The 23994-nt window shown below is 36.2% G+C and overlaps 1 protein-coding gene across 1 annotated transcript in view; it reads left to right on the forward strand.

Moving 5' to 3' along the window:
• Positions 1-23994, forward strand: part of LOC145685653 (G-protein coupled receptor GRL101-like) — a 452342-nt gene that overhangs the window by 299992 nt on the left and 128356 nt on the right. Inside the window, exon 8 of the mRNA XM_081758045.1 lies at positions 7135-7367. Within this exon, the coding sequence (XP_081614171.1) occupies positions 7135-7367 (233 nt within the window). The remainder of the gene's footprint in view (positions 1-7134; positions 7368-23994) is intronic.

Here is a 23994-nt window from a genome sequence, read left to right on the forward strand (position 1 = left end):
ATTTGTACTAGAAGGTCATACAGTAATTATTGCCCGGTCTTATTTAAGTGTTTTAACCCTAGAACGGTCGGGCTGGGTCTGTGAGACCCATCTACTTATATTTAAAAAAAAACAACTTAAAGTTAGCGGTTTGAGTTGTAACTTCCTATACCTTCCTAAAAGGACCGATAAGAGACGATAGTGTTGCAAACCTGTTTGATTTATTGTTACTTTGCTTTTAATAGAGCTCTAAACCTCGCGTGGATCTGTCAGACCCTGCCCGACCGTTCAGTGACTTTTTTCTTTTTTGCCATTGTTAAGAATCCTGTAGGAAGTTTACTTTTTTATTAAGACTACCTATTCGACATTTTTTGAGTGTGTATATACGAACAACATTTCAGTTGGTATTTTGAGCAAATTTAGAACATAATCGAACGAGAAACAGTTTCTGCGAGTAAAATTCATAAAATTTTTTATGATGATGAAAGTGAACTAGTTGATTCCGATGCAGATCCTGATAATGAATTATTTAGTGACCACGATAGTAACAGTGAGTGTTGTGAAGAAGAGGATAAGAGTGAAGAATTTTTATCTACTGCCGCTGCTGAGAAAACTCCACCCACTCCGCCATTAGATAACAATCTTGCCAACAATGAAAACTAAAAAAAACTTTATCCTCTGACATTCAGTATCCTCTAACATAGGCGGTGCCTTACGTTATGTTAAATAAACTTATAAGTTTACTTTATAATATTACTTATCTATAGCCATATGTAAGCAAGTATTCCTTTTTATATAATTTTCTAAAAAGGTTCATATAATTTACTAACAAAAATGTGTAAACAATTAGAAATATGCTTTCAGAAATAAGCGAAAACACCAGTTTTGAGCTGAAATGCTTTTTTCTGGTTTAAAAATACTTGTAATTACATAAAAAGTATGTTTCTGTTAAAAAATATTGATTAGAAATTAATTATGCAGCTTTATTTTCTTGGGTCTCTCAGACCCACCCGACCGTTTATGAAACTTTATTCCGCCCGACCGTTGTAGGGTTAAAGTATTTTATGAAGAGAATTCATCGTGTCCGGCCTAAATACTCAGCCCTAAGTAGCTAGTTCCGTATCCACAATGTACCCGCTCACCAGGCAGGAATTGTTCAGGAATATTTGAAAAAAAAAAAAAAAAACAAGTGTGTGTGCTGCAGTACCCTTCCTATTCTCCAGACATGTTCCCCTGCAACTATTTTCTGTTCCATAAACTTAATTTACCATTAAAAGAACGACTATCTGACGATGTTGCAGCAGGGGGATCCAGACTGAATGTTGGGGGGGGGGGTCTTTTGAAGTCAATGGGTTTAATTCATATAATACAAAATTAAAATTCTTAGGATATGTTTTATTTTTAAAATAAAGAATATCCTGTTCTGGGATGGGGTTATCATCGGATCGCTCCCCTTCCTGGATCCGCTTCTGTGTTGAAGACATCCAAGCAGCTGTGAAAACGGCATTACAGAACATACCACAAACTTAGTTATAGAGGTCGCTTTACTTCTTGTGTGATCGTGCCGCTCGCTGTATTGACGCAGAAGGAATATACTTTGAATAACAAACAAGTACTATTACATTATCTTTGTTTGGCCACAATAAAATCTAAGGAATATACTTTGAATAACAAACAAGTACTATTACATTATCTTTGTTTGGCCACAATAAAATCTAAGGAATATACTTTGAATAACAAACAAGTACTATTACATTATCTTTGTTTGGCCACAATAAAATCTAAGGAATATACTTTGAATAACAAACAAGTACTATTACATTATCTTTGTTTGGCCACAATAAAATCTAAGGAATATACTTTGAATAACAAACAAGTACTATTACATTATCTTTGTTTGTTGGTCACAATAAAATCTGTCTCATTACTTAATTGTCGGACGGTGTAGATTCAGCGAAACTGGAAGTTCTCTTATTACTCTTCTGATACCAGAAGTGTCCATTTCCACCATAGTTTTCAGTACAAAATGGAACTCATTCTAGTTTTCAAATCTGAAGACGTTTGTTATTCAGTATCAATGATAAATCACCAGGAATAATGTTTTAGAATTTAGTTTGCTCTAAGCAAACATGAATTAGCGCCTTCTCAGCATCACTTTTTTTTTCAAGTAACTGAGAACTGGTATTGTTTAACTCACACAATGTCACAATATGCACGTTTCCTGCTTAAAAGCACACGTCAAAGTTACAAAAGTTTCCCATAACGCGCTGGAGGCCTACAGACATTCATCGAAAGCCTGGACAGAGTAGATGGATGAGGTCTGACAAACCTTGTTTGTTTACTTTCATCGATTTCAGTTTCCGGAAGCTAAAGAGGAAAAATAAGGAAATGAATCACAAACACTTGGGAAGCAGTCAACAGTTGCAACGTGACTTATCAGGGTTCAAAATTCTCAGCCTCGATTAGTTGACATAAAGGAAAAAAAAACAGTCCTTTTATTTTCCATGAAGTTGATTTTCATGATTCTTGATTGATTCTGGAAAATGAAGTATCGTAATTCAGTCATTGCTTCGAAAGATTGCAATATTTCTTAACTTCAAAATAGCTTTGGCTTGGCGAAAGTTTTCTCGCGTATGAAATTTACTGAGTCCTCCTCTACTTGTGTTCAACTCGCTTGTTTATTCTTCCTATATTTATGGGTGTGTGTGTGTGTGTGTGTGTAGTGCTTGAAAGGAAGTTCTAACCCATTTATCTAGATGCAGTCACTAAGCCAACGGAATAAAGATAGACTAGCCAGTATTTTCTTTTGCAATTCATAAAAGTTATATATGCCAATCAATAAATTTAGAAAATGATATGAGATCTTTAAGTTTAGCGTCCCTTTGTTTACGCCCTTTATTCTATAATCTGTTTCACGTAACCTGATAGGAAAAAGAAGATTTCCCCCCCACCACACTCAAGTACAGGTAAATGTTGGTGTTCTGTCTTCCACCATCAGCCCCCGCACACAGAAGTACAGAGTGTATCTAAATATGTCTAAATAATAAATTACAACTTTCATAATAACACTACGTATTTTAAAACACTTAATTACATTTGTCTGTATTAGTGAGTTAAGTAACACGTGCTATTATAATGGAAATTTTATTGAACAGTTGTATTGTTTATTTTTCTCCCTTTGGCAGTCGGGATTGTGACGTAATGTTGGAATGGCAAATGATGGCAGGGTTGGTAATTGAATGGTTATTTACTTATTAATACAATAATTTCATAATATAAAATCGAAAACAGAAAATGAAATTTTTATAAGTTTTACGTCCATGATTATGCCGGGTAGGCTAAAGGAGACGGTGCTTGAGAAATGAAAGAAATGGTGAAATGAGAAAAGTGAGAGGAAACGGGAGAACCCCGAGAAAACCCACGCACGCGATGTTTGTACAGCACAAAGTTCATTTGACCCGAATTAGGATCGAACCAGGACTCCATGCGCCACATGTGAAAGCCACTGCGGTCCCAGGCATCAACGATAGTCTAATGTTGTAACATGAGTTGAGCATTGTATAAGAAAGAAAGAGTAACGATAAATACGAATCCGTTCAATTATACACAAAATAACAAACGGTTTGGGTTAAAGAGCTCAAAGGCTCATCGTAGCAGAAACAAACCCTTCATTTAGTTTTTAACCTGCGAAAAATCAATGTACCATGTTTTTTTATCAACTATCTTTCAAAGATGGTGCTTTACATTGTCCAGAAGCCTTATCTTTCGCCCAGCTAACAGTCTCCTTCTCCTAGGCTTTTCGAATAGGATTTGGTGACTTGGTGCGTATTTCCCATACAAGCAATGTGTCATGCTTATCTTATACGTATTACTTTTACTATTGCTATAATACTCGGTGATCTGTAGTTGTTGTGAAATAAAAACTTCTATAGCGTTTTAATTAACCTGAATGTTTGCCTCTTTCACTCCAAATATTTTTAGCAACATTTTATTTTCGAAACCTCGCAGTCCTTGTTCTTGTATTTTTGTTAGGGATAAACTTCCACATTCATACAAAATTGGGCAGATTGAGCTGTTATTGGTTTTAATGTTTTCGAATGCTTTAGACTAAGGTAAACGTTAGTAGATAAATAATATGCAATACTTTTCAACAAGACAAAAGTTAAAAAGAGTAATTGTTTGTAACTCGAGGTTGATAGCTAAAAGGAACAGCAGTGTTTCTCAACATCAGGTGCGAGCGAATTGACGTACGAAATTAGAGTTTACACGATTCTGTTTATTAGAAAAGCTTCCCTCCCTGTAAAGGTCAACAACTTTCTTTTCCCTTCTAAAGTGGTAAGTGGTGGGAGGTAGGGGAGTTTCTTATCAGGTTGCCTGGAACAGACTTTAGTAACAAGTTTAAAGCATCATGACTCAATGGTAGATTTCTTATCTCTGGTGCGTGAGGTCCCTGCTTTGAGTCCCGGTCAAGTTTGTAGTATACAACATAGTGTCTGTGGGACTTTTCGGAGTACTCCCGTTTCCTCCTATATCCTCATTCCACCAAGTCTTCCATCGTCATTCACTTGTTTTATTCGTCCATCTCCCTTTACTAAAAGTGCATAATCATGGGACGTTAACCTGAAAGATTACATTCCATTTTTTTTTTATTTTAGAGCTGAACTAAGGAGATAGATGTTTAGAGTTTAGTATCCCGCACTACAAAAGAAATGTGTAATTATGCTTTCGTCACACGTTCGATGCAAAACACGAATAATTAATGATTTTATCGTACGGTAACCACATACCTTACTCCATTTTTCAACACATTCACTACGCACATTGAATCACTTACTATAACATGATAACTGCATGACAGCGTCTTTGTCTCCATCATCAGTGGGAAGGTGTTTCCTAGAAAGAAGTAAAAATTCGAAGAACGCAGTATCCTTTACCGAAGACACATAAACTTGAGCTAAGCAGCAAGCTAGTACACAACTGAGCATGGATGATATCGAGTTCTGAACTTTAGCATTGTGGAGCAAAATTGAAAATCCTGCCAACTGTAAGGTGCGGAGTGAGATACAGTTTTAGATTTCCAGATTGGTTCCCAAATTTGACCCTGTTCGTAAAGCATTTTGTTTTTGCTGCTGATCTCAAAGAAGCTTTGGATATATTGGGGAAAACAATAAAACTTAGAGATAGTATAGTAAAACTGACATCATAGTGTGATAAGTGCTTTGGGTAGAGAAATGTATGTAATTTACGTAGTATTAATCTTTTGACTTCATCATTTGTCTCATACCAAAACGTTTATATTTTTTCTGGATGGCCCACGCATGTTCATTGCGACATCCTACTTAATATATTTAATATTTGTTTCAATATTAGGCAATTAGACTTCCTAGTGGATGATATGATCGCCTATGGCAAGTTAGATGTCTTTTCTTTTGATGACTTCGAGTCAATATATTGTATCAAGCCACAACTATTTCCAGCTCCTTTGATTGAAAAGTCTCAAAATTATTCGTGTGGAGTATTGTACTAAATGGGGCACAAACATGGACATTACGCAAAAGTGATGGAAAAACGACTGGAAGTTTTCGAAACGTGGGTGTAGAGAAGAATGGAGAGAAGGTAGGAACAAGAACAAGTTTTAGGTATAATTAAGAAGAGAAAGAGAAACTGGTTGGGAGATTGGCTAAGAAGAAACTGTATCATGAAGGACGTGCTAGAGGGTATGGTGGAAGGAAAGAGAGGGAGGGGGCGAAAGTAAACTACAGTTGATGGACGATATGAAAACAGAAAAATCGTACGTAGAGTCGAAGACGTTAGTGAAAGACCGTGGAAGATTCTCAGTTGCGATAAGTGACCAGCGAATAATTACAGAATGCCTATGACACTGGTGATTGAAAATCGCTAGATTTTATTTTAAAGCAGCTTCTTATTCACTATACTAGGCCAGCACTCTATGCTCCTATACAAAATTATGTGTAGTGAGTGAAAATTGTATTACAATATCACCAACCAAAGGTACGTTAGCTAGCAATTTAGCTGCACTTAACGTTCTACCCATATGCGTAAATTATTACAAAGTGCAGTGCATGTTGTATCCTAAATTAAAGTATACCCGCCCACACATACACATGTTATTCAAAGGACACACACTTTTCACAATCCCGTGGAAAAGATACAAGACAATTTATTTAAAATTATAGTTATTCAAGTTGTGGATTAACAAATTCTTACTATGTATCAGAATAAGGATTATGACCTTCACTAATCATTGTTTTATTTTCAACGTATGGATTATATCCTTCATGAATTTGCTTCGTTTATGTGTATGGGTTGCAGCCTTTACTGATTTCTTGTTTTATTTTCAGTATATGTATTCCAGTCTGCAAAAATTCTTGTTTATTTTAATGAATATTATCATTGCCTTCATAAATACCTGTCTTATTTTCATTATTTGGATTACATGCTTCACAAAGCTATGTTTTTGTTTTCAGTATATGAAATAAATATTCATAAATCCTTGTTTCATTTTCAGTGCATGAACTATGGATTAATGTCCTACGAAAATCCATGTTATAGCCTTCAAAACTCCTTTCTCATATATTTTTAATGAATATTCTATAGGCTTCATGAATCCTTGTTTTATTTTCATTATGTGGATTTTGACCTTCAGAAATCATTATTGTATCTTCAGTGTGTGGATTATGACCTTCAGAAATCATTGTTTTATTTTCAGTGCGGATTAAGACTTACAGAAATCATAGTTGTATTTTCAGTGTGTGGATTACGGTACGACCTTCAGAAATCAGTATTTTGTTATCAGAGTGTGTGGATTACGACCTTCAGAAATCATTACTTTACAGGTAGTTTGTGGATTATGACCTTCAGAAATCGTTGTTTTATTTTCAGTGTGTGGATTACGACCTTCAGAAATTATTATTTTATTATCAGAGTGTGGATTATGACCTTCAGAAATCGTTGTTTTATTTTCAGTGTGTGGATTACGACCTTCAGAAATTATTATTTTATTATCAGAGTGTGGATTGTGACCTTAAGAAATCGTTGTTTTATTTTCAGTGTGTGGATTATGGCCTTCAGAAATCATTATTTTATTATCAGAGTGTGGATTGTGACCTTCAGAAATCGTTGTTTTATTTTCAGTGTGTGGATTATGGCCTTCACAGCTTGTGTGGGAAATGTGTTTGTCCTGATTGGCCGATTTCTAGTGAAAGAACCGAACGCTGTACATTCGTTCTATATCAAGAACTTAGCGTTATCTGATCTTCTGCTGGGAATATACCTATTTATCATCGCTGGATACGACTTGCATTACAGAGATGTTTATGTTAAACACGAGGAGAGCTGGAGAACGAGCTGGCAATGCAACTTTTGTGGTAAGTACTTCTTTTGTTTACAAATAACTGAAAAATGGAGAATAATACGTGGAAAGAAATTTTGCGCAAAACGGCCAGAGTCTATTATTGAAAATAGCATACCAGTGGAGTACCCAGAAGCACAGTAGGGTCACTCTATATGAAATCACCAAATTTGAAACTGAAATGTGGTTCATATGTTTTATATTTTTGTAAAATTTTACACAAATCTTGTGGTACCCAAACATAACACACTATAAAATTTTAAGGCTGTACCTCGAAGGGGGCTCCTGTAGGAGCCACTCAGATTTTGGGGGTTTTGTTCAAAAAGTGCCTAGGTCCGCACTCGATTTGAATTGCGCAATTTTTTTTGAATAAACAAAAAAACGCCCTCCTTATTCTTTCATATCGTAAACAGAAATACCAGAACACCATATTTCAAAACTTTGAGATTGATGTTAGGTGTGCCTTTTTCAGTAATAATTGCCAAATTTTGACATTTTTTAACTCTTTCATTTTGATTTAATGGTAAGATTCATAGATTAACCCCGTCTTGATGATCCATTGCTAGAACATTTTAAATGTTACAGATTCTAAGATTGTCTCAGTGGAAACAATTTTCAGATAGCTTCAATATAACTTGAGATCTAGCGGTTTCGGTAATTGAAATCTAGGGCGGACTTGCACAAAACTTCCAAATTTCGAATGGCTCTTACAGGAGCCCCTTCGAGTAGAGCTTTAACATTTACAGGTGTGTTATGTTTGGGTACCACAAGATTTGTACAAAATTTAATGAGACATCTTCATTTGTTCATTTCATATAGAATGGCCCAGTATGGAATGTGGCTTTCAATGGATGAGACGCAAACTGTAGGAGAAGAAAAAAATTGATTGGAAGCATTCAAAGTAAATGAAATGAAATATTTTTTCATAATTCAAGTAATGCCCAGTGGGATAGAGAAGGGTGGTTATTGAAGGTAAATAATTATCAAAGAATTAGTGAAATATGAATGTGGCAGTTAAAAAGGGAAAAACCGAGAAAACCCACTAACAAGAATTTGTCCACCAGAAACTCATCTGGACTGGGATCGAACCAGAGGTAACCACTAGTTTTTTTTAAAAAAATTATTTTATCAAAACTATGAGTCAGAATTTACACTTGAGCTTGTCAGTTTGTTGATGTGTTCTATCCATAGCTATCTACATGATATTTTTGGACAACATTGTAGGTTACGGAAATTGAAAGTTTAAGACAATCAGAATTTTGGGTTATATTTCAATAGTCATGATGTATGGACCGTTGTCTTGCTGGAAAACTAGATAAGGACATAATTTAATACAATTTTTGTTGTGAAGTTTAACGTCCCGTTCAGCGGCGAGGCTACATGAGACGTGGACCTACTGATTAACGTGGAATACGAATCACATGAGCTCACACCGGTAATCGAACCCGGATCTCCCACGCCTAAGGCGCGTACGCTAACCGTTTTTTTTTTTAAAAGTTCGTCCCAACTGGGATACTGTTCGCCATTGGCAATTCGCGCAATTTCTGCGTAATCCAAACATGACAGGGACACAAACACATAAAGACCCATGACAGTTAAAATTCCGATCTTGCTTTTCAGGGGGATTCGAACCCCCAGTGGATTGCGCCTCATGATCGGAAGCCGAACGCCCGAGAACACTCGGCTATTGCCACCGGCTAACCGTTTCTAACCACGAAGGAGCTCTAATTCAATACAAGTTTGATCCTACTATGTGACGTGCATATTGTATTGCATCAACTGTTGGGTTTCAAAAGTATTGCATTTCTTTACAAAAAAAAAAAAAAAAAAAAAAAGTCTCGGGACTTACATTCTTTCATATAATTTTGTTTGGCTTCCTGAGGCTTATCGCTTACTTCACAATAAATGTAGGACTTATTTATTTTACTAAGTTAGAAATTAACCCCTTCTGCTCTAGTCTCTGATTACTCTGGCCCCGGATTTTGTTTCTTTGCTAGACAAAGAGTACCATTCTTTTAGAGAACTTTACCATATCTTAGGTGAGATAACTGAAGAAATACTGGTAGAGGAGTAATAGGCGGGTGGGCTAAGGGTTATTTATTTATTTAGTTAGTTATTATTGACGTAACTAGGACATTATGATCTTTTCGATTATAACCATAAATTATTATTAAGATGAGACTATATCTGGAAGTAAAGAACTGCTAATATCAGATCTCCAACATCTTTTTCTAAAAGTGCTATTTCATTCTCACCCTAAGATGGGCGGGCCACAGAAGGTAACGCCTCCTCTGGAACTAGGAGCATTCATTTATTGGTAGTTTCATTTGGATATGGTTATAAGGATTTTTTTTATTGATATACTTATCTGATTATGCATATAGTGGCGTATTTACGATTTTGTTTCGGGGGGGGAGGCTTTGCTATTTTTCGGGAAGGCTTTGCCTGAAATAGCCCGGAGCCCCCTTTCCCTAAAAACGCCACTGCAGAACACTATTATGTTAATCTTCTGCTCTGGGGCTACACTGAGCGTTGGCCAGATCGTGTTCATGTATAGCAAGAAGCTGATCTCACGGTGAATATACGTACCGTGGTAGAGCTGTACTGTGGACTAAGAGTTCCAACAGCCACAGAACAAACATATTAATGTAAATTTTCCTATCTTTATGTTAGAATAAAACAACAACAAAAAACAATACAATTATTTACGTGTCCAGAGACAGTTATGTCCAAATTTGATCAATACTTTCAAGTGTAAACGATTCACACATCCATTTTACGACTCTCACAGCAGAGAAGCAAAGCGTAATCCTCAGCAGTATACAGTGTGCCGGAGGTATAAAGTGCTGCCACCTCTTGACAACTCGTCATGTCAAGATGTCCAGCAATACTAGTTGCTGACAGACACTCGCCTCGCAATACGAGGTGTATTTAAAAAGAAACCGCACTTTTGAAACAACGCACCACCTGGTAGAGGGAGAAGGCTTCGTTTACTGAGCGAATCTAGCGATAGGTTTAGACAATAAATTGCAAATTGCCGCATTTCGATATGATAGTAAGTTCGTGAGCTACAGTCAGGCCCGCAACTGGAGGGGGGCGTGGCATCCCTAAACTTTTCATGACCCCTCCAGACCTCAATACAAATAGCTATTATTAATACAGAAATCAAAATTTAGATATTTGTAAGAGAATTTTTAATGACTTGCCCCCTCTCTTATTCATGCCCCCCCCAAACTTCTGTGTCTGGTTGCGGGCCCGGCCACAGTCATGGAAGTGAGCACGTGCACAAGCTGTTCATCGGATTAATGATATAGTGGCGTATTTAGGGGGGATTCCGGGCTTAAGCCCCCCGAAATCTTACTTACTATAGTAAAGTATATAAAATATCTTGCAGAATTTTCACATTTTCATGCAAAGCACCTTCCCCCCGAAAGTTAGCAAAGACCTCCCCGAAACAAAATCGTAAATACGAAACTGGATACAGTAATAATGAAAGAGATTGAAGAACAACGTACGTGTGTGTAAAATGTTGCTACACACGTGGCAAAACATTTACAAACACATTTTAATTGCTTTTCTATTCACACAGAGTCTCTTTGTTCATAAGCAGTATGCATGAGTCCATCAAAAATCAGTGTGATGTTGGTTGTGATTTTAGATTGAAAAGGCATTGTTCATGATGAATTTGTGTCACGAGTCAGATGGCAAACAAATAGTTGTATGATACCAGGACATTTTAGCGCAGTTGAGGAATGTTGTGTGTAGGAAGAGACCTGAATTGTGGGAAAACTACACTTGGAAGTTGCACCGTGACAATATTACCTACTCACGCTTCCCTGCTCATCTGCAACTATCTGGCAAAATATCATGGCCCCGTCCACAAGATTCTCCGCACTTAGCACCAGCAAAATTTTTCATGTTTCCCAAACCCAAAATCATTTCCCAACATAGTTTCTAAATCATAGAACAGATTCAGAACAATCTGACAAGAGACCTGCTTACCATTCCAGACAATGCGTTCCACGAGGCTTTCCACAAATGGCAGAAGCGTAGGGAATGGTGTATTGCCAGTAGAGGGGACTACTTTGATTGAACGATGCCTAAATTGTTGTAGAATGAGCAATAAAGATGTTATAGCAAAAGTTATGTTTCTTTTAGAACACACCTCGTATTAAACAAAAACAAAAGTAATTCTCGGAGAGAATTCGTGACGTACGCAGAGTGCGTCAGTGGTACAGAAGGGGCTAATCCAACTTACGAAAAGAAATGGATATTTCGATTAATTCACTACAAAGAGAATATTGTGACTATAAATCAACAAACCATTAAGAAGAATATTGCCTACGTATGATTTGGTGAAAAAATATAATTAGATAATTATAGCATGTATGACTGATGTTTATCTTTCCAATGTTCAGGAACTAATTATATAAGTAAACTGTATGGTTATGACATTAGAGGAATCTGTTAACACAGGGGACAAATTCCCGAAAATAATGTTTCTCCACAAATTGCTCTTCAATTATCGTAATGGCCCGTAAGCAACTTTAATGTATTGTCTCATTATATGCCATGCGAAATGATTGATTCTCTTGTGAAGATAAATATTTTCATTGGTGATTAGTTTCTGTCAGAGCAAATTGAAAAATTTCATGTGACCATGTCTTTTTTGTTGTTGTGTCATACACGCACACACGGATACCTTAATAACACCAGTAATGTTTTCGACTTTATAAAATACCCATTCCAGCACAATTTTAGATGTTGCATTTGTGGAGAGGGACAAGACACACAGATATAAATATAATTTTACTTTTTCATTAGCATTTAACATATTATTATACTAGGACAGGGGTGCGTCCACAAGGTGGGGTCAAGCGGGTCCGGACCCCCCCCCAAAAAAAAAACTTCCTTCACTCAACATACATTTGTACACTATACTTGTTTAACAGGCAAATCTGATCACACTTCATCTTGTACTCTTTCTCTTATAAAAACAATCTATTTCTATCATTTTTTCTCACTGAAAATATAGGTGGAAGTATTATGTACAGTTACTTATTGTACAGAATAATACCCATTCAATACCACAAAGACAATACGGCTTGTTATATTGGATCTATCCCAACAAAAATTTCTAGATGCAAGCCTGTACTAGGATAAAGTAAGGATAGTCCACGCACAAGTCCAAACTACAGAATAGTTCGCGCATATGTATATATGTAGTAGATCTATTTCAAGTGATAGTGCTGTGTAAGCTACAGAACAGTATAATTAGTAAATCAGTTAGATAACATCTTTACTACAGTGCATGTTTTGCTTTACGATTAATGTCACTACAATCAAATCCAAAGTGTGTAGAAGATGACGGCTACTCGTTTCTGCAAGAGTTTCCATCTTCACTCGAATCAGATGTTCAAAAACAGAAATGGTATTTGCAATATAATCTATTTCCGATATTGATTTTCACAGACCAAAACGGCAAACATACATGGAGACACACGGAAGTTTCAGTGGCGTATTTACGATTTTGTTTCGGGGGCTCCGCTAACTTTATACCTGAAAATGTGAAATTCTTCAAAATATTTCATTTATTTTAAAATAGTAAATAAGATTTCGGGTGGCGGGGGTTTAAGATTTAATCCCGGAAGCTCCCCATAAATACGCCACTGGGAAGATTTATATGGATTTAGAAACTTAAGAACAAATTTCGGCTTTGTTCTTTCTGTTCCATTAACACAAAACTTGTAGAAATCCAGTGGCGTATTTACGATTTTGTTTCGAGGGGAGCTTTGCTAACTTTCGGGAAGGGGGGCTTTGCCTGAAAATGTGAAAATTCTGCAAGATATTTCATATACTTTACTATAGTAAGTAAAATTTCGGGGGCTTAAGCCCGGAAGCCCCCCCCTAAATACGCCACTGTAGAAATCTAATATACTCCTCCCACTTCCACTATTAATCTACAAACCAAAATCCGTAAGAGGTAGCAAGGAAATTTTTCATAAGTGAATCGCAAGTCAGTCTGTCTCCCACCGTTATCCCCTAATTAAACCTAATATCTAAAACTCAAGGACGTCATAAAGTAACATTAAATATTCCTTATTCCGTGGAAATGAATGAAATCCCTGCAGCATGTAAACAAATGCCTCCTGCACATTCCCATTGAGCAAAACGTCAGCTGAATGGATCTGATCCACCAACACAAGGCAGTTGAATAAAAGGAATGACATAAGTTTGTTAGTCAGCGAGCTGCTGCAGTGCATTGTGGTGGTGTAACTCACATGAATATGGACCCTAAACAACATTTGGGCAATTTGCGGAATCAATCATCGAAAAAACTGTAAGAACGATGAAGTGGGGCAAGTGCGGTCCAGGATATTAGTATTGCTCACAACTTTGTTTTAAATGCAAGTTTGCTTTAAATGCAACTTTGTTTTAAATGCGTACCAAAGCAGAGGCAAGGGAGAGGTTGGCAACAGTCAACCACTATCAACTACAAAAGCGCCACAGCCGCTACATCATGCAACGCAAGAAATTTTAACAAATTTTATAGCAACACAATTAGATATAAGCGGTCAAGTAGATGTTTATACTGATTTTAGCAAGGCATTTGACGTCTTGAGCATGATGACTTGCTACTTAAAGTTGCATCTCTGAATTTTCGAAACAAGCAATAAAATATCTTGTATCACACTTGCATGACCGAAAACAACATGTTTCATACAAAGGATTTGTTACTGAAAAGTTCAATACTCTATCGGGAGTACCTCAAGGATCTAATCTAGGTCTCTTGTTGTTTTTTCTTGTTATTAATGATATTCATCTGTGTATTAAAACTTCTCAAGTTTTTCTTTTTGCCGACGATCTCAAATCATACACCAAAGCAAGTTCAATTGATGGTTGAGTGAAACTTCAACAGGATCTACAGAAAGTTCAAATATGATGTGATAAGGATAGATTAGTTTTGAATGCGTCCAAATGTAAATATATATGTTTCACAAGGAAAGAAAATTCACGTATGGCAAGATAGCCCTCCCCCCCCCCCAATTTATAAAAGTGAAACAATGACTAGGTCATTCGTTTGTACTACGTTTGTACCGTTTTGTACCGAAAATATTTTCGTTTGTACCATTTTCATTATAAGGTTACTTGAGAGGTCAACTGGGGGCTATCTTGGCGCCAAGATAGCACCCCCTATCGTTGAGTGGAAAAACACTACTAGTCCACAAAACGCATTTTGAGATATTTGAAGAAAGAACTTTCATTTGTTAATGGCACAAATGTACAGTCGATATTACAGCATTCTGCTATAACGTGCGATGTATTGAAAACTGTACTGCTCTTCATTACAGTGTTTTTACCTCAAAATGGCTTTTACCTTTAACTCAAATTGACTTATTTTGGACTCACACTGTTTTCCCACTCGCCGAATCAATTTTAACGTTGAGTTATTCCCAACAAGTTCTCTTTTTATTTGGATATGTATAACCAGAATTCTAAATACACAAATTCACATGAATAAACACATAATACTTATTAACGGGCATGGAATAAGTACACAGTATGGGGCCTATCTTGCGTACAAGATAGCCCATTAAATGTCATCTACTCTTTCTCAAAAATTATCAGGGTACAAACAAAACTTTTTTCGATTCAAATAGCACAAACGACTTGCTTTTGAATGGTGTATTTTAATTTTTGTTTTATGATACGGCGGGGGTCTATCTTGGCGCCAAGATAGCCACCCGCCCCAAATGTCATCCACTGTTTCTCGGAAACTATCAGGGTACAAACAAAACTTTTTTCGGTACAAACAGTACAAACGATTTGCTTTCGAACGGTGTATTTCAAAGTTTTGTGCTGTGATAGGGGGGGCTATCTTGGCGCCAAGATAGCCCCCTAAATGTCATCCTCTGTTTCTCGAAAACTATCCGGGTACAAGCAAATTTTTTTTGGTACAAACAGTACAAACGATTTGCTTTCGAATCGTGTATTTCAATTTTTTATGTTGTGATACGGAGGGCTATCTTGGCGCCAAGATAGCCCCCCCCCCCAATTGTCCTCTCAAGTAACCCTAGAAGGAAAATGGTACAAACGAAATACTTTCGGAACAAACGATACAATCGTAGTACAAACGAATGACCTAGTCATTTTTCGATTTTCTGAAGTAAAGGGCTATCTCGCTATACGTAGAAAATTCAATTAACTTTCCTATGCAATAAGTGGCACTTCCTTATTTACCCCAAATACTATCAAAGATTTAGGAGTAATATTTGATAGTAAACTAACCTTTGCTCAACACGTTGACGCAAAAACGAGTAGTGTGTATAGAAACTTAGGTTTAATTTATAGGATTGGAAAGCGTTTCTATAAAGACTTTACATTTATAAGATTATATGTTTCGTTTGTTTCCTATGAAAACTTAGTAACGAATTTCAGTTTTCAAACATTAGAAAAAAAGAGATTGGTTTTCGATTTCTTGTTCTTACATAAATTATTAAACGGTAAGATTAATTTTCCAGAATTAGTTTCAGAAGTGTTATTACGTGTCCCAACAGGTAAGACTAGAACTTGTGCAGTAAGCCTACTGTGTTATCCTTATGAAATAAATAAACAGGCCAGAAGAGACTGGCGTCAAACAGGGATACAATTGCAAACATATTCAATAGGACTGCAATCTGCACAATCTCACACTTTACAGTGACGCTCACATTGACTGCATAGGGGTGGCCTCTTTGCCCGACGATCACTACCTTATCTTACTTTCACACTTGAACATCAGTAGTCGTTTGTGGTGATACCAAGTACATAAGAACCGGACCAAGAAGGAGTGGGGTTGCGTTCTCTTTTCAGATCATAATACATTCAATTAGAGTAATGATTCTGGACGTACACTTAAATTACGAGAGGTGAGAACACACAGTAAATCCAGGAACATTGGTAGTCTACTTGTTCTTCTATCGGGAGCCATTATGTTGCATACGCATACCTATCTTCAAATTTTTGAGCGCGGTCAAAGAACGGTCAATGTTATTGTGGCAAAGTACTTCTTTCCCTCGTGTATCCTTTGAGAGGTGCAGTTCACTCCAACTTCTTCTCTATGCGCGACCGCATTGAATAGAGTAGGTGGTAGAGCTCTTGGGCCTGAAAATATTTGGTGAATGAATTGGTCTTCCCGTTCTCCCAACTTCAATCCCATCAAATACGTGTGAGAAGCTATAACGAGACTTCTTGAAGCCCGTCCAGATGAACGACAGACCATCCAGCAATTCCCAACAGCGCTTATGGAGTAATCGAACACCATACCACAACTCTTTGCAAATCTTGTAAGCCACATGAGATCACGATGCATCAATGTCCAAGATGATTACATAATCGACTAAGGACCATTTCACTTTTTCAGTATTGTCAGAGGTTGTATCATGAGTCTCAGTGACATCAGTGTAAGTTTTTTGGCAATTATTGGTGGTACTTAAACACTTCATTACACATATGGCGGTGAGCTGTGACATAGGTATACAAAGACTGTCACAGCGCCCACAATGATACAATAATTGAAATATCTATTATGTAGAAAAATGTAAATGCACAAGCTTTAAAATGGTGTAAACAATATTAAAAATAGCACTTCTTTGTATTTCCCAAATATTAGACACCATACTTTTGAGGTTACTTTTGTATATATAATATGGACAGAAGGACCAAAAGTATTACTAGACGTAGAAATCAGAAATATCTCCTCCAGTATAAAATATTGACTTCTTATAGTTTGAAAGTATGCAATGTGAAACAAAACTGAATTGTTTTCATTTACAATAGGTTTAAATTATTAAAATCCAAACTAAAAAGGAAAACACTAAGAAAGAAATACAAAAGAAAAATAATCTCAAGAAAAAGTGTGAAAGCAAGATAATACGAAGACAAGTATATATATATATATATATATATATATATATATATATATATATATATATATATATATATATATATATATATATATATATATAAAACCATAAAAGGAAAATGCAACGCAAAAGAAAAATAAGTCGAAGGCTTTAGTGAAATCCAGCCTTTTTTATCTCCAGAGTCAGTGTCGAGTGCAATTTGTGCCACCGAGTGGTCATATATTGACGTATAGTTATTGAACCGAGTGGACTGGTATGTGCGTGGGTAAGAATACATAACTCAAGTTTTCTAGCCCCCTACTTTTTTTTTTTATTTCGCGCTCTTGTTTGGGAACAGCGAGATAAGGAGATCGCATGATTGAACTCGACAATTTTTCAGTGCTCAATCGATCTATATATATATACACAAAAGCGCACGTAATCCTTCAAAACCTGGAAATGTCCAGTAAATATCCGATGGCGCAATACAGATTTCTTCCTCTAGCAAGCGGAATCTATTTTGCTACGTAAACAAGATCCTGTGATTAGGGAATTTAACACCATTAGGCATTGCATGGGTAATCTTCTTGTGTATTTTGAAATGCATGTAACACGCATTTACTTGGAGTTTGTTACAAGCATGATTAACCTACGTAATTAACCTGGATGTCTTCCAACTAACAGTGAATGATGTGTTCTGTTCATGGAAATGCAATAAATACGTTACAATGAAATATCCCGCCTAATTACAGTTGTTACCGAATTAATTGTCCTTTTTCATTTCGTATAAAGATGTCAGAAACCCTGTAAGTGATGTAGGAAGTTTACAGCTGATAGTACTTAAATTCACAACGAAGAAAGGAATGGGTGATCGTTAATTTCAAATAGACGGTCGCAAATGTCGCGATAGAGAGTTAATTATTTATTCGTACTTTATACAAACACATTGATCGCCAGAGTATTTTTGTACAGCGCCAAGTTGGCGTGCATCAGAAATGATACACGAAGCGTAGGCGGAACATGCCGTGTGTATCACCTGTGATACACATGGCCTTTAATGTGTTTTAACTAGGGATGGGCAAAACCGTTTTTTTTATGAAAGCCGTAAACCAGTTTCTATAAAAACCCAAAACCGAAAAACCGACATTTCGGTTTCCTCCAAAACCGGTTCGGTTTTTTCACCGAAGCCGGTTTCGGTTTTCTCCAAAACCGGTTCGGTTTTCACCGAAACTGGTTTCGGTAAAAACTTTTCGAAAACGCATAAAACTATTTCTGTGAAAATGGATTCGCTTTTCGGAGAACAACGAAACACCATTCTGGTCAGAAATAGAACAAATTTTGAAAATAAAACCGGAATCGGTTTTGAATAAAACCGAAACCGGATCAGGAGAAAAACCGAACCGGTTTTGGAGAAAACCGAAACCGGTTTCGGTGAAAAACCGAACCGGTTTTGAAGAAAACCGAAACCGATTTTTTGAAAATTTTCAGATCTGGTTTCGGTTTTTCTAAAAACCGAAAACCGGAAAACCGGTTTTTGTGCCCACCACTAGTTTTAACCGAAACTTATCCCAAGGGTGCTTTCTCCATGAATATCTCATTTTCTAAGGGAAAGCGAAAAGGTACTATTTGAATAATTTAAATTTCAAAGATCATTTTTGAACGTAATGCTCATAAATTGCGGTGTTTAATTAGAATAATATTTGATACCAAAACTGTAATTTTGTATATACATCGTGTTTGGTTTAAATATGAATCAGTGTATGTAATAGTTCGGAATCTTAAACAATTATTTTCTGCAGTAAGTAACAAAAATAATGTTGAATTGTGAATTATGCAATGGGAAGTTTTTAAATTAGAAGAAAAAGAAAGGAATATAGCTTACTTTGAAAATATGTGTTAGTTGGCAATACAGTTTAATGCGTGAAGTCCGACTTTCGCGACAATATAATTTAAATACGGTATTTAATAAAGAACTAGTAACATCTAATTCATACGTAGAACTTGTAACGTACGTTAACAGGAATAAATATCTAATCCTATCTTCATGATTCATGAAATCAGAAAAAATAAATTTCACATAGTTCATACAAAATAAAATTTCCTATGTAGATTAGCTGGAGTGTGTATGGGATTATTGTTAGTATGCTATTCAATTTTAAGAAAATAATTATGTAAATACAGTAATTATCGTAAATCTTAGTAACATTAGGAATTTACTTGTTATACCGTAAATTTGCAGTGAAAATGGAAAGAAACAATTTACAAATTTATTCAACAGATTTATATGAATATCAGAAGGTTTCAATAGTACAATCTCTCTACGAATTATATATACGAGGTGTGTTCTAAAAATTATCGAACCTTCGGTTCACAAAAATCCATTTATTGATTTGGAAATCCGAAACACTAATCCCCTTTAAAGTAGGCTCCACGGTGATACACACACTTCTCACAGCGCTCCCGCCATTGCTTTAAAGGCACTTCTAGGACGTAGCTTTTGCAATGATAAGCAACCTTGCCGTCGCATGATGTCTTCTCTTAACTCAAATCGGGTCCGTTTTGATGGCATTTTAAGCTTGGGAAATAACCAAAAGCCACATGGAGCCATATCGGGTGAGTAAGGAGCCTGTCGACCCACATGAATGTTGTGTTTGGCGATGAAAGCCTGAATCAAATTTCACGGACACTTTCCTCATGCCCAAATTCTCGTTCAAAATTGAATGTGCCTAATCGATTGAATGTTTTGCGCTTGGGTATCGCCAAGCTTTTAGCAAACTTTGATGCAATATCACTGCTCAAGTTTTTTATGTAATTTTTACAAATATCTGAAATCCGACAACTGCTCACTACACGTGTTCATTCTTTGGCCGACTGCCAGCAACTGACGCTCTGTGCGGGCGGGAAAAGATTCACGATTACGCACGAGTGTCCCTTCTATATCTACATTGAAGAAAATCTCCCGCGTTTCATTGGTTTACGCGGGGAAAACAATAAAGTTCGATACTTTTTGAATACACCTCGTATATTAGACATTCACAGAAGCTCAAACTTTTCAACGTCAAATGTTAGACATTCACAGAAGCTCAAACTTTTCAACGTCAAATGTTAGACATTCACAGAAGCTCAAACTTTTCAACGTCAAATGTTAGACATTCACAGAAGCTCAAACTTTTCAACGTCAAATGTTAGACATTCACAGAAGCTCAAACTTTTCAACGTCAAATGTTAGACATTCACAGAAGCTCAAACTTTTCAACGTCAAATGTTAGACATTCACAGAAGCTCAAACTTTTAACGTCAAATGTTAGATATTCACAGAAGCTCAAACTTTTAACGTCAAATGTTAGACATTCACAGAAGCTCAAACTTTTAACGTCAAATGTTAGATATTCACAGAAGCTCAAACTTTTCAACGTCAAATGTTAGACATTCACAGAAGCTCAAACTTTTAACGTCAAATGTTAGATATTCACAGAAGCTCAAACTTATCAACGTCAAATGTTAGACATTCACAGAAGCTCAAACTTTTAACGTCAAATGTTAGACATTCACAGAAGCTCAAACTTTTAACGTCAAATGTTAGACATTCACAGAAGCTCAAACTTTTAACGTCAAATGTTAGACATTCACAGAAGCTCAAACTTTTAACGTCAAATGTTAGACATTCACAGAAGCTCAAACTTTTAACGTCAAATGTTAGATATTCACAGAAGCTCAAACTTTTCAACGTCAAATGTTAGACATTCACAGAAGCTCAAACTTTTAACGTCAAATGTTAGACATTCACAGAAGCTCAAACTTTTAACGTCAAATGTTAGATATTCACAGAAGCTCAAACTTTTCAACGTCAAATGTTAGACATTCACAGAAGCTCAAACTTTTAACGTCAAATGTTAGATATTCACAGAAGCTCAAACTTTTCAACGTCAAATGTTAGACATTCACAGAAGCTCAAACTTTTAACGTCAAATGTTAGACATTCACAGAAGCTCAAACTTTTAACGTCAAATGTTAGACATTCACAGAAGCTCAAACTTTTAACGTCAAATGTTAGACATTCACAGAAGCTCAAACTTTTAACGTCAAATGTATTATCACAAAACCTGCAACAGTAAGAATAGTACGAAAATTTTAAACAAAAATACTACTAATTTATATAAATTTTACAGTGAATTTAAACAACTCTTTTTGAAATGAAATCCACGAGGGAAGTAAAATTCAATAGTCTAATAGAAAAGTAATTGATTCAACACTTACCAACCATTACATATCCGAACTCCAAACTCTCTCTTCCAAACAAGTATAGAATATAGTAATATACGAAATGGTGCTCTTCGTCGATTCATATCACGTAATATAATATAATTCCTTTACTCTGAAACATTATAATAACCATTTATATCGATTCACTATCACTCTCATTTACTACAAACGACTCTATAATTTACAATCGTATCGCAACGTGTTATTCTTTTCACAAAATTCTAATGTGATATCTAAACTAAACACTTATTTACATAAACATAGATAATCAGTAACTCGACTTTTGAAATCCAAACAATTATAAACAATTAATTAGGATCCTTCCAATTTATAATCAATTATACCACACTCCATTTAACTATTCACAAAATGACATACGAATTTACTCAATTTTTTGCTGCTACTCTAACATCAATTCAAGAAGGGGATATACCAAAGTGAATACCGGTACTACATTTAAATGTCAATACGCTTGTAAGCCTAAAGACAATTTTATTCTTTTTTTTAATTATGTACTAGAGTCAATTACTCGCATATATATATATATATATATATATATATACGGTGTTTTAAAACAACACCGACAAAATTTGGTAGGTGATACCTGACACCAAGATAAGACAATAAGTATAGACCAACATGGGTACTCAAATGTTTCCTTTCGGAGTTATAAGCTGTCGAAAACATGAAAAAAATAAGCTTAAAAACGTCCAGAGCTCCAAAACTATAGGACCTACCGTTGATCAGTACTTCAGATTATATGCCCGTAGCCATACTCCCTCTAAAAAAAAAAAATGTTCCGTGAGTACCTTAAGATTCTGAAACATAGATTTTTGGATAGACCACATATTAGTTCCTAAGTGAAGTCTTGACCAGGCTTCATATATATACCCTGCCTTCCTCGACCAAGTTCCGGGGCTGAATTTCGATTTAAATGGCATCAGAAGTGACACTGTTTATCTCAGCGACTCCGAAGACTATAAATTCGACATAATATCACTCATTTTTGATCATTTTTATATAACTCTCCCTCCTTCTCTTGATGTAACTTTGGATTTGGATTTAAACAGAACCTGAAGTGTCATTGTTCGTTGTAGCGACACCGAAAACTATAAAGTCGGCACTAATATCGGTCATTTTCGATAATTTTCAAGTGTCTCTTTCTCCCTCTATAAATTGCACCGTCAAAGTGAAATGATAAAAATCATCCCAGTTCCTAACCTCACCTACGTCGAAAATTTGATCGAGATGGGTCATGTGGTTCAAGAGCTATTAAGTTTTATTTATTTTATATATTCCTCCCCTTCCCTAAGTTCTACTATCTAATACTATTAAATTACTATCTAAGTACTACTAAATTATAAAATACATTCCAGTCTCGAACCTCATACATGTTGAAAATTTGATCGAGATTCAAGAGATTAAGAGTAGCAAACATACTAACTAACTCTATGGCCTATGGAACCCGGAGGTTCAATGCCGCGTTCACAAAAGCTCTCCACTGACTTCTATCCTTAGCTAATTGGATCCAGTTTCTACTTTGTATTCCTATCTCTGAGAGATCCATCTTAATATTGTCCTCCCATCTGCGCCTAGGTCTTCCTAATGGTCGTTTTCCGATGGGTCTTCCAGTCAAGACTGAAAGCGTTTCTACTTTCTTCCATTCTAGCTACATGACCTGCCTACCTAAGCCTCGTAGACTTGACGACCCTCACAATGTTGGGTAAACCGTATAATATGTAGTTCCTCGTTATGAAGTTTCCGCCATTCCCCATTCCCGTTCGTCTTGGATCCGAATATTATTTTCAGGATCTTGTTCTCAAATACTTACACACTCTCAATTTTATAATACACACATGTCCAAAACTTAAGCATAATAACAAAAAGTTGCATGTAAATATCATTCCAATCCAAATATCATCCACTGTTTTTCGAAAACTATCAGGGCGCAAACAAAACTTTTTTCGGTACAAACGTTACAAACGATTTGCTTTCGAATGGTGTATTTCAATTTTTGTGCTGTGATACGGGGGGGCTGTCTTGGCGCCAATATACCCCCAAATGTCATCCCCTGTTTCTCGAAAACTATCAGGGTACAAACAAAACTTTTTTCGGTACAAGCAATACAAACGATTTGTTTTCGAATGGTGTATTTAAATTTTTTTCTGTGATACGGGGGGATATCTTCGCGCCAAGATAGCCCCCTGCCCCAACTATCATCCCCTGTTTCTCGAAAACTATCAGGGTACAAACGAAACTTTTTTCGGTGGAAACGGTACAAACGATTTGCTTTCGAATGGCGTACTTAATTTTTTTGTGCTGTGATACGTGGGGCTATCTTCGCGCCAAGATAGCTCCCTGCCCCAACTATCATCCCCTGTTTCTCGAAAACTATCGGGGTACAAACGAAACTTTTTTCGGTGCAAACGGTACAAACGATTTGCTTTCGAATGGTGTATTTCAATTTTTTCTGTTGTGAAACGGGGGGCTATCTCG

Source organism: Thermobia domestica, chromosome 5 (assembly GCF_964235325.1).
Source record: "Thermobia domestica chromosome 5, izTheDome1.hap1.1, whole genome shotgun sequence".
NCBI classification, from domain to species: Eukaryota; Metazoa; Arthropoda; class Insecta; order Zygentoma; family Lepismatidae; genus Thermobia; species Thermobia domestica.